General features: G+C 43.7%; 1 protein-coding gene across 1 annotated transcript in view; it reads right to left on the reverse strand.

Annotated features, from left to right (window-relative positions):
* Positions 1-302: 302 nt before the first annotated feature.
* MYO16 (myosin XVI) overlaps positions 303-15578 on the reverse strand; it is a 435943-nt gene continuing 420667 nt past the window's right edge. The window contains exon 34 of the mRNA XM_064585765.1: positions 303-552. Coding sequence (XP_064441835.1) covers positions 325-552 — 228 coding nt within the window. The 3' untranslated portion in view covers positions 303-324. The remainder of the gene's footprint in view (positions 553-15578) is intronic.

The following is a 15578-nucleotide window of genomic DNA, read 5'->3' on the forward strand; positions in this document are numbered from 1 at the left end:
GTGTCCCGGGGGGGCGGCGGGCGGACCAGGGACGCGGGGTCGCGCCCCGAAACGCGGCCCGCTGGCGCCGCCCCGCGCTGCTCGGGCCCTGCTCCTGCGGCCGGGGCGGGGGGGGCTGCTCGCGGGGCCCGACAGCCAGGCGCGCGCCGCCCACGGCGGGAAAGAGCGCGCACGCGCGCGCACGCGCACACGCGGAGCGCGGCGGCCTCTGCCGGCCCCGTCCGCCAGGCGCAGGCGCGCGCGGAAGCGCCCGGGCCGGGGGGCCGGGGGGCGGGGCGGGGCGGGGGCGGCGGGGGGGCGCGGGCACCTGCGGCGCGCGGCCCCTCACGTGCCGGGGTCCCGCAGCTCGGAGGGCGGCCGGCCGCAGGTCGCCCCCGCGGGCTCCTTCCCCGGGGCGGGCTTCTTGCGGGGCGGAGGCGGGCGCGCCCTGGGCTGCGGGGGCTGCAGGCGGCGCGGCCAGTCTTCCGTCCCCTCGCACAGCTTCCGCCTCCAGTCCAGGAGCTCCTGCAGGGCGGCGCTTTCGTTCTGCGAGAGCCGCAGCTGGTGGATTACCTGCGGGAGGGAAGAGGGAAACTTGCGGCAGCAGCGGGCGCTGTGAGCCCGAGGGGGGAGAGGGCGAGCCCCCCGGGGGCGCATAAGGAGGCGAGAGGACTAAGCCCATACAATTGCATCGCGATGCCCTCCCGCAAGGGTCCCTAAAGTTCTGTCTCTGTGGCTGAGACCCCTGCTCTGGTTTCCCCCCACGAGCTGGAGCGGGAAACTGCCCCGCGAAGGGGGCAAACAGAACAAAGTATGGAGGGCGGGGACGCTGCCCAAGGAGAGACACCTCCAGGAAATTCCGAAGCGGGCACGTCCGCGTGCCCTCTGCCCTCTATCATGATATACATCCTTACGACATCCCGTGCTTTTTCCTCATTTATCACAACTGTGAGGCTGTTTTTAGGTTTTGGGGTTTCTCAAGGGTCCCCTGATTCTAGGGTCCTCCCATCTGTGCAGAACTAGTCAACATCTTTTTTTTTTTTTTTAAAGATTTTATTTATTTATTTGCGAGAGAGAGAATGAGAGACAGAGCACGAGAGGGAAGAGGGCAGAGGGAGAAGCAGACTCCCCGCCGAGCAGGGAGCCCGATGCGGGGCTCGATCCCGGGACTCCAGGATCATGACCTGAGCCGAAGGCAGTCGCTTAACCGACTGAGCCACCCAGGCGCCCAATACTTTCCTGTATTTAACAGCTATTCTGTAGAATGGATTCCAAGAGGGGAGATTAACCGATCAAATTATATTTACATTTGAGAAGTTTTGGGTAAATTTGTAGGCTGACCATCAATATAAGGGAAAATCATATATTGATTGATAGTAAGTGAACAATTAATACTATTTAAAAATGTTATTTTTTAAAAAGATTTTATTTGTTTATTTCAGAGAGAGAGAGAGAGAAAGCGGGGGGGGGGGGGGAGGGGCAGGGTCAGAGGGAGAAGCAGACTCCCTGCCGAGCAGGGAGCCCGATGTGGGACTGATCCAGGGACTCCAGGATCATGACCTGAGCCGAAGGCAGTCGCTTAACCAACTGAGCCACCCAGGCGCCCTAGTCAACATCTTTTAAGGGAGTATGACCCTACTGACTTCGATGCTCCAGCTCGTGGGGGGGAATCAAAGCAGGGATCTCAGCCAGCAGCTGGGTGCTCTCTGACCTTGTGCCCACAGAGACAGAACTTTAGGGACCCTTGCAGGTGAGCATCATGATGCAATTGTATGGGCTTAGTCCTCTCGCCTCCTTATGCTACCGTTTTTCTGGCCATTCTAGAGTGAGTGCGCGGGACTTCACAGTGGGAATACTGGGGAGAATTCAGAAGAAACAAGACGTCTCAACCCACTTTCAAAGTACTTCCTGCTTTGTTCTGGTGCCCCTTCCAGCCACCACAAAACGAACGACAGTAAATGAAAGCAGGGCATAGTGGTTGTCTCCTAGGTGAAAGCAGTCACTCAGAAGCAGCGAGGCTAATCAGTGGTCCAGTTCGAGAACCAACACCTTAACCCGGACATCTGATCCTACCGTCTACCCATGGAAGAAGAACTTAAAGCTAGAATAAGTGGATGGGCAGAACGTCGAGACATGGGGGTAAACCACAGAAGCCGGGAAGCCAAACCCACAGAAGCCGGGAAGCCAAACCCATACTCGCAGTGCATAACTAGGTTTCTGGAACTGGCTGCCAGCAGAAGGAGGTTCCCCATATTGAATGTACAGATAACCAGAAAAACACCGTAAGTGTGGAAAACAGGACCGTGACTGTCTCTCCCTGAAGGGACCTCCAGGAATCAAGGCTGAAGCAGCAGGCACCGCCCCCCCACAAAGAGAGGGGATGTTTCTCCAGTCTCCGGGACTGCACCAGAACGATGTGGAAATGAGACATCCCCCTGCGGGGAAGGCTCCCATGGAAGCCAGACTGACTCTACGCTCCGGAAGTGAGCCAAGAAAGGGAGAGTATAAAAAATATCTTTTTAATAAACACTTTAGAGTGCTATGTACCAGGTACTTTTCTAAGCACGTGAGAAACATTAACTCAGCAATCCTCCGGAGAGCTCTCCACAGCACTGCTAGCTCGCCTTTAGCCGATGAGGGTATTGGGGCACAAGGAGGTGAAGCAGTTTGCCCAAAGTCACATGAAAAATGGTGACTGGCTCCAGAGTCTGCCTTCTGAGGTACTACTCTACACTGTTGTCCAGGAGCCGATATGTGCTAAAGACCAGCGTCCCTATGTCATGCTCTCTTTCTCCTTTGCCCACACGGGATTCAGTGTAATCTGTACTCTTCCTTCACTACTGTACTTTAGCTCCTCTACTTTCTCGTGTACACTTGGCGGCTACTTTCAGCTGCAATCTCGTTCACTCTATGGGTATTGAACACCTATTTATATGTTCCTTGGCCCATGTTCAGCACATAGTAGCAATCTGCAAAAAATACTGTCACGGCATTTATTCTTATGAGAGAGTATGTAATTGATGGAAGAATATTTTTACCATCTCAGCTGATTTTTTCCCCCAACTTCCTTGAGATATCCTTTTTGTTAAGTAACATAACTTCACATTCATCTAATTAGAAGCAAAACAAGAAACCTTCACATCTGCATAGGGTTTTGCAGGTCATGGCAGTTTATTGCTCCCATTGTAAAGATGAAAAAAAAAAAAAGAGACAGATTACTCAAATCATATATTTAGAGTATCAGATAGCTCTGGCAAGCTGAGAACCAGGGAAACAAAAATTCTGGATGGGGAAAATCTTTCTGAACCAGTAACTACCAGCTGGTTTTTTTTTTTCCCCCTCTCCTGGAACATTTGCCAATTCCGAGTTCTTCTGTGGGTCTAGAGAGCCCTTTCTAGAAGAAAGAGAAACCATACGATATGTTGCAGTTGTAGGAGATTAGAGACACAGATTGGGAATCTGAGGACCCTCAAATGATGGCCATTTTCCCCAAGAGACATTTGTTAAGTTCTCCAGCTATATGCATGAGTGGTGCCTTAGGCCAAAAGCTTACAAAAAGCAGAGTGAAATCTCCTACAGTGTTCAAGGTGCCTCAGAAGCAAAAAATCTGATGGGAGGCAGGGGTGGGGGGAGAATAGCCTCAAGCACCTGACTAGTCTCATCTTCGAGACTTGCAGATTTTGCACCTGAGTGGGGCACAGCCTGGAGAGCGGGCCAGGACCTCTGAAATGCACAGCTGGAGCACATCTGCACTTTTCCAGAGCTAAGGAACAAAAAGACCCACAGGCTCTCTGCAGATCAGAGGCAAAGCCGAGGCAGGCTGATTCTGCACCGCAGCTCAATCTGTGATTGGACTGAGGACGTCCTCCCTTGCCTCGGCCTCCCAACGGGATGTTGGAATCTTTCCAGTAGAGAGCATCCTCTGCAGCATCTACAGTTTGTTGACCCACTAAGCTTTACTGTGCAATCAGGAATTACATCTGGAGAGACAAGGAAATTCACTAAAGATCGAAGGATAAAACAGATTCACAGATGATCCAGATTTAGCGTTAGTCGATAAAGACTTTAAAATACCTATGATGAAATGCTTAGGAGGGAGGAAATGATGGACAAACAGAAGAGACAGCGGAACAGACACACATAAAAGGAATTCCAGAAGGAAAAGATAGACAAAGAATGTGACAAGGCAGTCCTCAAAGAGATAAGTTTCCAAAACTTACAAAGGGCATCAACACACACACTTAAGAGGCTCAGCAAACCATACAAAAGGCAAACACACACACAGGCCATCGCCAGCAGTAAGAAAGCACGAGGCGGATCCTGTTAAAACAAAGACAAAGGAAAAAGCTTTAAAATCCAAAGGAAAAAGTCACATTCCCTTCAGAGGAACAACAATGAGAGGGTATAAGCTGACTTCTAAGCAGAAGCCAGGCAATAGCAAATCACAGAGTAAAGTACTGGAAGAAAGTAATTCAGCCTAAAACTCTACTTTCAATAAAAATACCTCTCACAAGGTGAAATAGAGATATCTTTAGACAATAAAAAGGAGGAAATTGGCCATCAGAAGTCTCCCACTTTTTTTTAAGGTGAAGGAAAATGATCCTGGATGGAAAAATTGAAATTTTTTTTTTTTTGAAAAATTGAAATTTAAGAGAGATTTAAGGACACCGGACATCCATGGGTAAATAGAAGTAAGATGCTTGGGGCGCTTAGAGACTATAAATTATTTGTAGAACAGGAATGCACGCCAGTGATAACCTGTAAAAGCCAGGAGGGGTTATGTGGAGTTTAGAGGTTGTAGGGTTCTAGCAGTATTAGGAAAGTAGCCAAAGTAACAAAAATCCCTTAAGATGCAGTAAGTCAAAAATGCATGGTCTCTTCTCTAGTAAAACTATAGAACACACAGGGAGAGAATGTGTAATTAGCAAGTTATATGTAGAAAATGTGAAATAAGAAATATTCCATTAATCTAAAAGACACCAGAAGGATGTAAAAATAATATGCAAATGGAGGCCAGGTCTAGCAAGACAGAGTAAAGCATAAAAAGTAAGACCAGCAGAATCCACATCTCCACCGAGCAGATGGTGTTGCTCTTCCGGGGCCGGATGACATGGGTTGTATTTATGTTCATGCCGGGGCATGGGAGAGCCATACAAGTCTGTCCCCACACCAAGCACAGAGCACATCCATTCTGTGTCTCTTCTCAATCCTAGACTCTTCAGCAGCCCTTCGTAATGACCAAAAATATACGCGAGGTGTGACCCTCTGCCAAGGCCTTCCTAACAGGAACACATTTTCAGATAGAGCCACTCCACGGCTGCTGATATGACGGAGGCTGGTGGGGAGGGCTTTTGACATAAAATGTCCAAAATCCCCTAAGTTACTGCTTCACCGTTCGGGAAAAAAAAAAAAAAAAAAAAATGCTCTCTACCCTTTCAAAGCCTCTCAGTGTTTACTAAAAATATCTGAATTCCCAAGTACATTATAAAAGGTGAAACTTATATACCCAAACCATTAGAAAGCATTTTCTTAATGAGGATATTGATGTCTTGAATAATGTAATAAGTAAAGAACACCATCTTTGAATCAACAACCAGGAACTTTCGATGCTTCCTTGATAAGCAGAAATTTGACTGATGTTCGCAATAATCAACTAATGCTCAGAATAAACCCCTTCATTGAGAGATCCCATGGAACTTTATTGTCTATTATAGAGATTAATAGGTATTGAGTAAAACCTAATAGGTACATAAGGATAGTTGCCAGGATGGTATAAATGAGATGGTAACATACTAACATTATTGATCTTCCTTTAAAAAAGAAAAAGAATTTTCACAGGTTATTCCTTAAATGAAGGCTAAAATTCTGTTCAAGGATACATGATAGGTCACTACTTGCAACATAATGAAGTTCAGAGGACATTTTAAAGGTATGATCTGTGAGACAATAAATAGAAGATCAGAAGATAAGAACAGTGTGCCCTGATGAATGATGTTTAATCTGCTTTATTTAGATTTATTGAATTTATTAGATTGTGAGGCACAAAAATCACATTTGTCACAAGTAGTAAAAGAGCTTCAATATTTTAGAATAGCAAACAAATGCAACTAGATGGATATTATTTAAATGATGGTCAAGTAATATACAAGCACTACAAAGTATTCACTGTGTTCCCCAGCGCTATAAAAACATCAGAATCAGTGTTTCTCCATTCTTTAAATTTCATATCCTATTGGTAATAACAAAAAACCTCACAGCTTCCTCTACCATTATTTCATGTTTCATGATAAATTAAGTATGATCATTAAAAAGGCAATAATGATTTTTTAACAAAAATTTTGGTGTTGGAAACAGACTTGTAACTACAGACAACACAGTGCTGGTCAGCAGAGGGGAGGTGGGTGGAGGATGGGGGAAGTAGGGGATGGGGACTGAGGGGTGCACTTATCATGATGAAAACAAAATTTTTTTAAATTTAGCTTTGGTATTGAAAGGGAACCATTTCTTTTCAGAAAGAGAGGAACTGATGCTGGGGGTCAGGGATGCAGCTGGAAATGAGAGCCTAGAGTCCGTGGGCTTCACCCCCCTCTCATTTATCCTGATTTTTTTGTTGGCCACAGGTGCCCTATTGGTGTCTTTGAACTTGAAGCTTGTTTACCATTGCTTCAAAGATTTATCTCCACCCCGTGTCACTGCAGACAGCTAGTCACTTATTTATTTTCGTTTGGGGCATGTTCTATATTATAGTGTTTGGACACAAAGTCATTATCTTTCAGAACCAAAAGGCAGATGTTATGACTGGGAACGTAAAAACTGTCCCATACCTATGAACCCTTGGGTGTCCACACTGTCCCATCCCTGTGCCCCATGAATGTGACAAATACCCTGTCTTTAAAGGAACTCTGAAGCATGCAAAACACACAACTGTCTTAACTTGTTGCACAGGCTATAGAGAAGGAGATGATGTCTTTTAAAACTTTTTTCCCCCCATTTACCTGGGAAACAGGGCTTATGAAGGAGGGTCTGGAGAAACTTCACAGAGGAGGTATCATTTGCTCTGAATGTTGAAAACTGAGGTTGCCACCAGTTGGAAAGGGGGAAGGAAGAGGTGAGAAGAGGCGTTTCCACAGGACTTGATGTAGACAAGTGCCAAGGGGGACATTGGACTTCATCCTTTCGCAAAGTGTCACGGGTCCATGAGCGCTCTGGGGCTCACTCCCTCGAACAGAGGCAGCATGGTCGAAAACCCAGCCCCTAGAACTGGAGTGCTGGGCTGGGGTCCCACATTTGCCACCAAGCCCATCAGCTTCCTCATCTGTAAAGTAGGCTCACAGTAACGGTCTACCTCAACAAAACCGGTGACAATTTACAGGGCGAATGTGTGCGGGCTACTTAAAAGAGTGCCTTAAAAAAGTACCCAGTGCCCTATAAATGTGGGGTCTTACGATTCTGTCATTGTTAGCTCTTGGACTTGAGAAAATCCCTAAACATTGCTGAATTATGATTATCCTGATGAGTCAATTATATATATATATACACACATATATATACATACACACACACGCACACACATGTATATACATACATATAATTTAAAACTAAAAGTTATACAGGAAGAAATGAAAGGCCCAGAGGTTCCTTGAATTTCAAGATAAAACAGATTTTAGTGAATAACTGAAATAACTGTTAAATGTAATGTTTCTGAAATTGGTGTTTGTATTTCCGGGGTCCTCTAGTTCTCTGGATAATCGAATATTTTTTGCATTTTTCTTTTCATGATATTTTTTCAAAAGCACTATAATCATGCTTTGGATCATTTGAATACCTACTTTTTAAGCTAGTGCTCAGCGAGACTTTATTCTCGAACTTCGTATTTTATTTACAAGCAGGATGACCCACGGAATATTACTGATATCGTTGTAGACGAATGAGAAAAGAGTAAGATGGGTTTACTATGCAGATAAGGCATTCTCCTCCGAGAAAGAGCTAAGTGATATTACGGCCTGGGTGAGATTAGCAGTTGCCTAGCAGTTCAAGCCGAGAGAAGTGGTAGAGGCTTGGGTTCACCAAGGGCACGGGATGGTAGAAATGGACCCAAGTTCATGGAATCTGAGCCAGGACCACACTCACTTTGTCATAGTAATTTCATTCCAGCTAAACCAAATCATACCTAGCATGAATGTTGTAAACTTTAATTTTTTGTTTTTGTAGGTTCTTGTCAGGTTGAATTTGTAAATTTGCTTTGGTTTTACAGCTGTAATGAGAGGTGAAAGGATACAGAGATCTTACATAACAATGTGTGTCTACATTTAATTACCATCATAATAAGTTAACTTAAGAAATGTTCAGGGTTGGGCGCCTGGGTGGCTCAGTCGTTAAGCATCTGCCTTCGGCTAGGGTCATGATCCCAGGGTCCTGGGCTCCCTGCTCGGCGGGAAGCCTGCTTCTCCCTCTCCCACTCCCCCTGCTTGTGTTCCTGCTCTCGCTATCTCTCTCTCTGTCAAATAAATAAATAAAAATCTTTAAAAAAAAAAAAAAAAAGAAAGAAATGTTCAGGGTTAAGGGGAATCTTGTTCCCATTTTAAAAAGGTCATATAGGGGTGCCTGGGTGGCTCAGTCAGTTAAGTGGTTAAGCATCTGCCTTCTGCTAAGTTCATGATTCCAGGACCCTGGGGCTGAACCCTGTGTCAGGCTCCCTGCTCAGTGGGGAGTCTGCTTCTCCCTCACCCTCTGCTCCCCATGCTTGTGCTCTCTCCCAAATAAATAAATATCTTTAAAATAAATAAAATAAAAAGAGTCACATAAGATATGTAAGTGGGAAAATGTTGATCCATGTGGGTAGAAATCCTTGGAGGTAGAATGTGTTGCTTGCTCAGACCAGGGGTGCCCTTTCGAGTCCAGAGTGAGTAAATTAATCTCTACTCAGCACCGGGTGCCCAGTGCGCTTGGAGAGCTTAAACAGAGTTCGTGTATGAATGCCCAGGGGCACGCTTGAGAGAAGGGAGAAAGTTGATCACAATCGTCAACCTTGAAAGAACTGGCTGGAAATTTAAGCAAACAGGCATTGATTTGGGCAATCTGAATTGGGACTTGGGAGACGGATTCAGGTAGAAACCTGACTCCCATGCGCCGAGGAGGACAAGGCAGAGTTATAAAGGCGAGGGTCACGAGTGCTGTTCTTAGTTAGGTCCTCCATATAAAACAGGGATAGAGACTAGCTTAACTGGGGTTGGTTGGGTTCATATACAAATTAAGGATACAGAGACTTTTAAAGCTGGTTCCTTTTGAAGTGAAGAAAGCAAAGGACTCAGGTGTCCTGGTGAGGAAGCACTCAAGTCCAGGCAGAGGGCTCGCTGCAGGCAGAAATTTCCAGGTTCCTCCCTGGAGGAGGATGTGCATAAATTCCTCCCCCTTATGGCCTCCCGATGCTATTTTAAAAAAGACTCTTTTAACTGGGTTTGCTCACCCTGTATTGAAATCTCCTCTCTTTCACAGTATATGAGATTTGTGTTTTCATTTAAAAAAAAATAAACTTAGGGACATTGGGCACCTCCCCGCCATCAAGGACAGGGAAGGAAAGGAAGAGAGAGCCTTCAAGTAATACCAGACCGGCCCTGAGCAAATTCTTACACTTGAGATGTAGTTCTCATGTCACGGATTCAGATAAGGCCCTTTCAAACACCATAAAACCCTGGGAACTTATTAAAAATGCTCTGCTCCCTGAAATCACATTGGGTGTGGGTGGTCCCAGACCCATTAGTTACTCTGAATTCAGACATGCCTAGATGGCTTTGAATGGCTAGTGAGTGGGGCCATTGAAAGACAGTGGGACGGTCCCCCCAGACTTGGGGGTGGCCAACGAGTGCCAGGCCTCTGACGATCAGACAAGCTTATCCTATGCAGTGGTCTGAATGTCTGTGTTCCCCCAAAATTCACATGTTGGAATACTCACCCCCGGGGTGGTGCTATTCGTGGTCGGGCGTTTGGGAAGTGGTCAGGTCATGAGGGTGGAGCCCCCGTGAATGGGATTAGTGCTTTTATAAAAGAGATCTCACAGAGCTCCTTCACTCCTTCCCCCTTTGAGGACACAGAGAAGTCTGCAGCCTGAAAGGGCCCCCTCCCCTGACCCTGCCGGCACCCCGATCTTGGACTTCTAGCCTCCAGAACCCTGAGAAATACATTTCTGTTGTTGATAAGCCACCCAGTCTGTGGCATTTTGTTACAGCAGCCCGGACAGACTAAGACGTCCCATGCCCAGAATTATTATTTTTGGATGGCATGGGGAAAAAAGTGATACTATTGTATAACAGGTACAAACCCCAGGCTTCTAGACAAGGGTGCAGACCATCTGTCAGCTTCAATGCCTTTCAAAGCAGTATCAGTGGAGGATCTAATAATATACCCGGAAATTATTCTGTGATTTTTTTTTTTAAAGATTTTTTTATTTATTTGACAGAGAGAGACACAGCGAGAGAGGGAACACAAGCAGGGGGACTGGGAGAGGGAGAAGCAGGCTTCCCGCCGAGCAGAGAGCCCGATGCGGGGCTCAATCCCAGGATCCTGGGATCATGACCTGAGCCGAAGGCAGACGCTTAACAACTGAGCCACCCAGGTGCCCCTATTCTGTGATATTTATTTTTAAATTTGACATTCAAAAGAAGTATGAAAGCTTCAAAGCTTAAAAGCCACTTGGCGATTTGGCATGGGAAAATAGAAAGTCACTGTTCACTGGGAGCTGGGACAACCGGACCCCTCAAAGGAACTGACAGATGGAGGCACTGCTCAGCCCCTGGAGTCGCCCCCACGTGCTCTGCACGGGACGGGGGCAGGTGGCCTCTGCAATCTACAACCTCCTGTCAGTTTAGACCCTCAAACCTTTCTGCTCTCAAGGAAAGATCACGGGAGGGGAAGCGACGCCATCCACGCTCAATAAACAGGTGCCTCTGCATGCCCCGTTTCAAGCTCCCAGCAGGTGTGAGCAGACACGTGAACGACCATGGTCCAGACACGTCCCCGCGGGCTGGAATATTCATCCTCAAACAATATCCCCTCCTTTCAGTGGGGTCTTAACAAGAAGATTACTTCACCGATACAGTAATCCCAAGAAAACAGTGCCCCTTATAACACTGGCTATTACTACCTCAACAACTCACTATGGGGGTTTTCAAAAAAAAAAAAAGGGATTTTATTCTGTGTTTGAGAAAATCTCGCTGTTTTGATATTTAGAAGTTCAAGACATGAATCTAGTGTCCATTTCCCGACCTGACTTGTAAAGTATTTTGTGCCTTCCAATGTCCAGAGGTATCAGGCAAACATGAGGACAAGTATCTGATAAAGGGATGTAAAAACTGAGTTCATGAAAGTTCTACATCTCAAGTGGGACATTTATCATTAGTTTGTTCGCTTTGCACGGTCAAAATCCACTGAATCTCTCACAACCCAGAGGGAGACCCAATGTGATGTAAAGACTTCATGAGGTTTATTACTTATATATCTTTTTATTAATTTTCAATAGTTTTCTATGGTGTCATTAATAGAATTCTAGGAGATGAGCTAATTAAAAAATGAGATACAAATTTCTTTACTTCCCGTGGATATGCATTTCTGTGAATAATATTAATACATGTAAATTAACAATTTGCTGCTGACTTTTACCTTAAGTCTTCCCCTTCCAGGATAAAAATAGACTTTGTTAAATAATTCATATGTAAAATCATGTTGCTGTTCATTTGTCACAGAGTTGATTTTTCTATTGACTATTCACCCAAAGGTGAAAAGAGGCATTTACTGACATTTATGGAAATTAAAAGAAGGAAGCTTCTTGGCTGACTGAATAGTGAACGTTAGTGTTTCAAATGCAAATCCCATTTCTACTTGATGCTAACAAGATGTTGCAGGAATAAAAACGTTAAAAAGTGAAATTCGAAAATCACAGTTTGTAAAGCCGAAGTCTACCTCAATAGATCCTAAGGAAGTGGCTTAAAGTAACATATGATTAAAAACCTTTGATTAAAGGGTTGTATATTTTCATACGTCTAAAAACACTTAAGAAAATGATCTGAATGTGAAAACAGAATTTCTGGTTTAGGCAAAAGAGAGTTGATCCTTTCTAATTCAGAAATAGCTATTTATACAGCGATTCAGTTAAGTTCATCTTGCTATTTTTTTCTCTTATTGCCATTTGGCTCCCTTTATTGCCAAAGGGTTAAATAAAGGGAAAAATATCTCTTCAAAGGCACTTTACAAATTCTCTTGTAAACAAGAGTAGCTATTTCTGGACACCAGGCAGTGAAGAGAGAGACAGAAGATTTTAGCTTTTTACCTTATCTGTATACTTTGATTTCTTAAAAAAGATAGTAACTGTTCCTAACTTTCATAAGATAGTAACCATTCTTTTTTTTTTTTAAAGATTTTATTTATTTATTTGAGAGAGAGAGAATGAGAGACAGAGAGCATGAGAGGGAGGAGGGTCAGAGGGAGAAGCAGACTCCCCGCCGAGCAGGGAGCCCGATGCGGGACTCGATCCCGGGACTCCAGGATCATGACCTGAGCCGAAGGCAGTCGCTTAACCAACTGAGCCACCCAGGCGCCCAAGATAGTAACCATTCTTAACGTTCATAACTTTTCATAGGTAACTGTCCTAAGCATTGGAACACATTTAATATCGTTTAAATGGACATTTATTTGCATTTTGTGGTTGATTTTAGGTTAATAGCTTTGAATAAAAATGGACTCTGATGAGTGAATGTATATTTCTTCCTATTAATGGAAAGTTATAAAATAGAAATTTACGATTGTACTATACATCATGCAATGTAATTAATTTGTGACACTTCGGGATATGGATTTTGTATGAGTTCGGGTCTTTTACCTCAATTCATTTAAGAAAATATGGCAGTATCAGTGTAAGTGACTAAATTGTAACAAAAACTGATAACATATATTTAGGGTATGTTTATAGTAATGACATATTATAGTAATGGGGTTCAAATCCATGGAATGTATAGAAAAACCTAAATCTATTATATTGGAAATACAGAAAGTAATAGCATTACGATTTCTTTTAAAACATTTTTCTTGGGATTTTATAGGGGACTCACTGCAAATACTGGAGGTATTATTGAGGACAATTAACCTACTAGATTTTCTCTCTCCAAAGAAAAGATGTATTCATATAATTTGTGTGTTCAAAAATCTTCAATGCGACCACTTTGCCTGGTCTAAGCAATCAAGTCTACACACTTTAGGAGGTTACAGAAAGTCCTGTATTTTCTGGCCACACTGATTATTCCGGCTTCTTTACCATCCATTCTCACAGACTCTCTCTGTCAGTCCAATCAGATGTAGCCACACCTAGAATTCTATTTCTCTGTGCAGCAGTCCCTGGTCGTATGCCCGAATACAGAATCCTTTGAGGTTTCTGAGGGCCAATTTCTAACATCATCTTCATGATATTTATTCTTCAAGCATTTTCACATGTTACTATTCTAGTAGTTTCTCATAACCATGTGAAATAAGCAGGCTCTGTATTATTAGCCTCATTTCATAGATGCTGAAATTCATCTTTAAAGCCCAAACTCACTTGGCTAGTAAGTGGTGTAGTCAGAACACAAATTCAAGTACACTGAGTTTAGTCGACCTTTGGGGATACTAATCAATGACTTTGGCCTCCGAGAATGTGTGCTGATCAGTGAACACAAGTTCTTTCAGTGAATGTGAAGTGGAGGGCACTGTGATGCATTCTACAGGACTGAGAACCACATAGTGTGACCTGCTTCCTCAAAGGGCTTCCATGCAAACTGAGCAACAAGACATAAAATCAGAAAGAGTTAGATGAATAAAGATGCTTAAACGTCACACAACCACAAACACATCATGAGGGAGTGCAGCATTAATTAATTAACACAGTATATGCATAATTATTGTTGTTGGAATACAGAGGAGACAGGACTCATTTCAAGGTGATATACTGGCCAAAAAATTCATATTGGGATGTGGGGTTTGATTTGGAGTAAAAGGATGCGTAGGATATAAAAAGAGGGAAGGACATTTGGGTTGAGTTCTACAAGGAGTGGTACTCGTGATAGTAAAGCACTCCACAGCTTTTGGAGGATGGAGGAGCCACGTAGAAGGAACGTTTCCCCAACTTGTTCAACTAGCCAGGATCTACATTGCTGTGTAGGACAGTTTATCTGTTAATTTATTAATATCTCATTATATTTTTTTCTGGAAACAATCACAATCTGTATATTATGGCATTAGATATAATGAAATAAGAATGAGAAAAAAACACCTTAAGAAACTAGATGTTAATAAAATAAGCTAATCCAAGGAGATTTTTAAAAATCAGCTGTAATTAAGAGACGGACATAGTTTAGCAACTCCATTGGCCATGGAATTCACAGCACTGGGGAAAACTTATTTTCTGTCCTCAACCGTGATTTTTTCCTTCCAAAATTTAGTTACCAGTGAGAGGCACCCACTTGAGAACTAGAGGTTAGCAAGGCACTCCTTCACAAGCATTAAACACATCAAAAAGGTCCTAAAAGTATGAAAACATTTCTCAGGGTGTCCAACTTGTTATAGGGGATTAACTATGTCCTTGAGGAAAATTAAGTCTGTTGATTTTGAGGAATTTCTGAGACTATTTGTTAAGAGTTATAAGCTTTGGTTTTATATATATATACACCACTGATCACCACTTTGTATTAAATGTCTAATAAGCGAGCGCTCGCTTCGGCAGCACAAACACTAAATGTCTAATAAGCGATATTCCGCTTCTGTTATTAGCAGGTATGATTTTTGATATCTTAAATAATTTTCATTACACAATGGAAGCTAAACTTAGAAAACGAAGTACTATAAATAATCATGCTTAGCAGCAACACATACAACATTAAACTAAATAAATAAGGAGGAGGTATTGGTTAGATGTTATAACAGGCAAACGACAAATACCACTGGTTTGGCACGAACGAAGTACATTGTTCGACTGAAGGCCAAACGGGTGTTTCGGATCCGTGGACGGCCTTCTGTCTTGTGCGTGTACTCTGCGCCTCCTGGGATCTTGTATCTAGCTTTTAGATGGGAAGGGACATGGTACGCTAGGCAAAGGGGGGTGTATGGGCCAAGCTTGGGAGGGATGCAGCTCACTGTAGCTCCTGTTCTACTGAGTAGGTATCAATGACAGGTCTGCTATGCACCCTGAGGGAAGCTGAGAAACATAGGCAGCTCTGTGTCTAAGAAGAAATGGACCTGATGGGCACAGTGGCAGTCACTGTGACTCTGGGGCCCATTACAGGGTCTTTAAGACATAGTCTTGGCAAATCACGCAGGTACAAATTCTAGACAACATAGGGAAAGGGAAAACAGATACCAGGAAGGACTGGGAAGGAGAAGAGACAAGATTTTGCCAAAGTAGGCAACACATGAGAGCAAATCTTTTTAATCAAGACTTCTTTCCAAAAATAGGTAATAAAAATCACCTGGAAATGTATAAAATTAATTTAAATCCACTTGGGCTTCAAAATCTATGCTTTTTATATCATTGACTTCATGACACTTCTTCCCAATATCACGGTTCAGCTGTTCTAGAACCT

Source organism: Mirounga angustirostris, unplaced genomic scaffold, assembly GCF_029215605.1.
Source record: "Mirounga angustirostris isolate CCGP_5_RB_7025 unplaced genomic scaffold, mMirAng1.0.hap1 SCAF_3, whole genome shotgun sequence".
Classification (NCBI taxonomy): Eukaryota; Metazoa; Chordata; class Mammalia; order Carnivora; family Phocidae; genus Mirounga; species Mirounga angustirostris.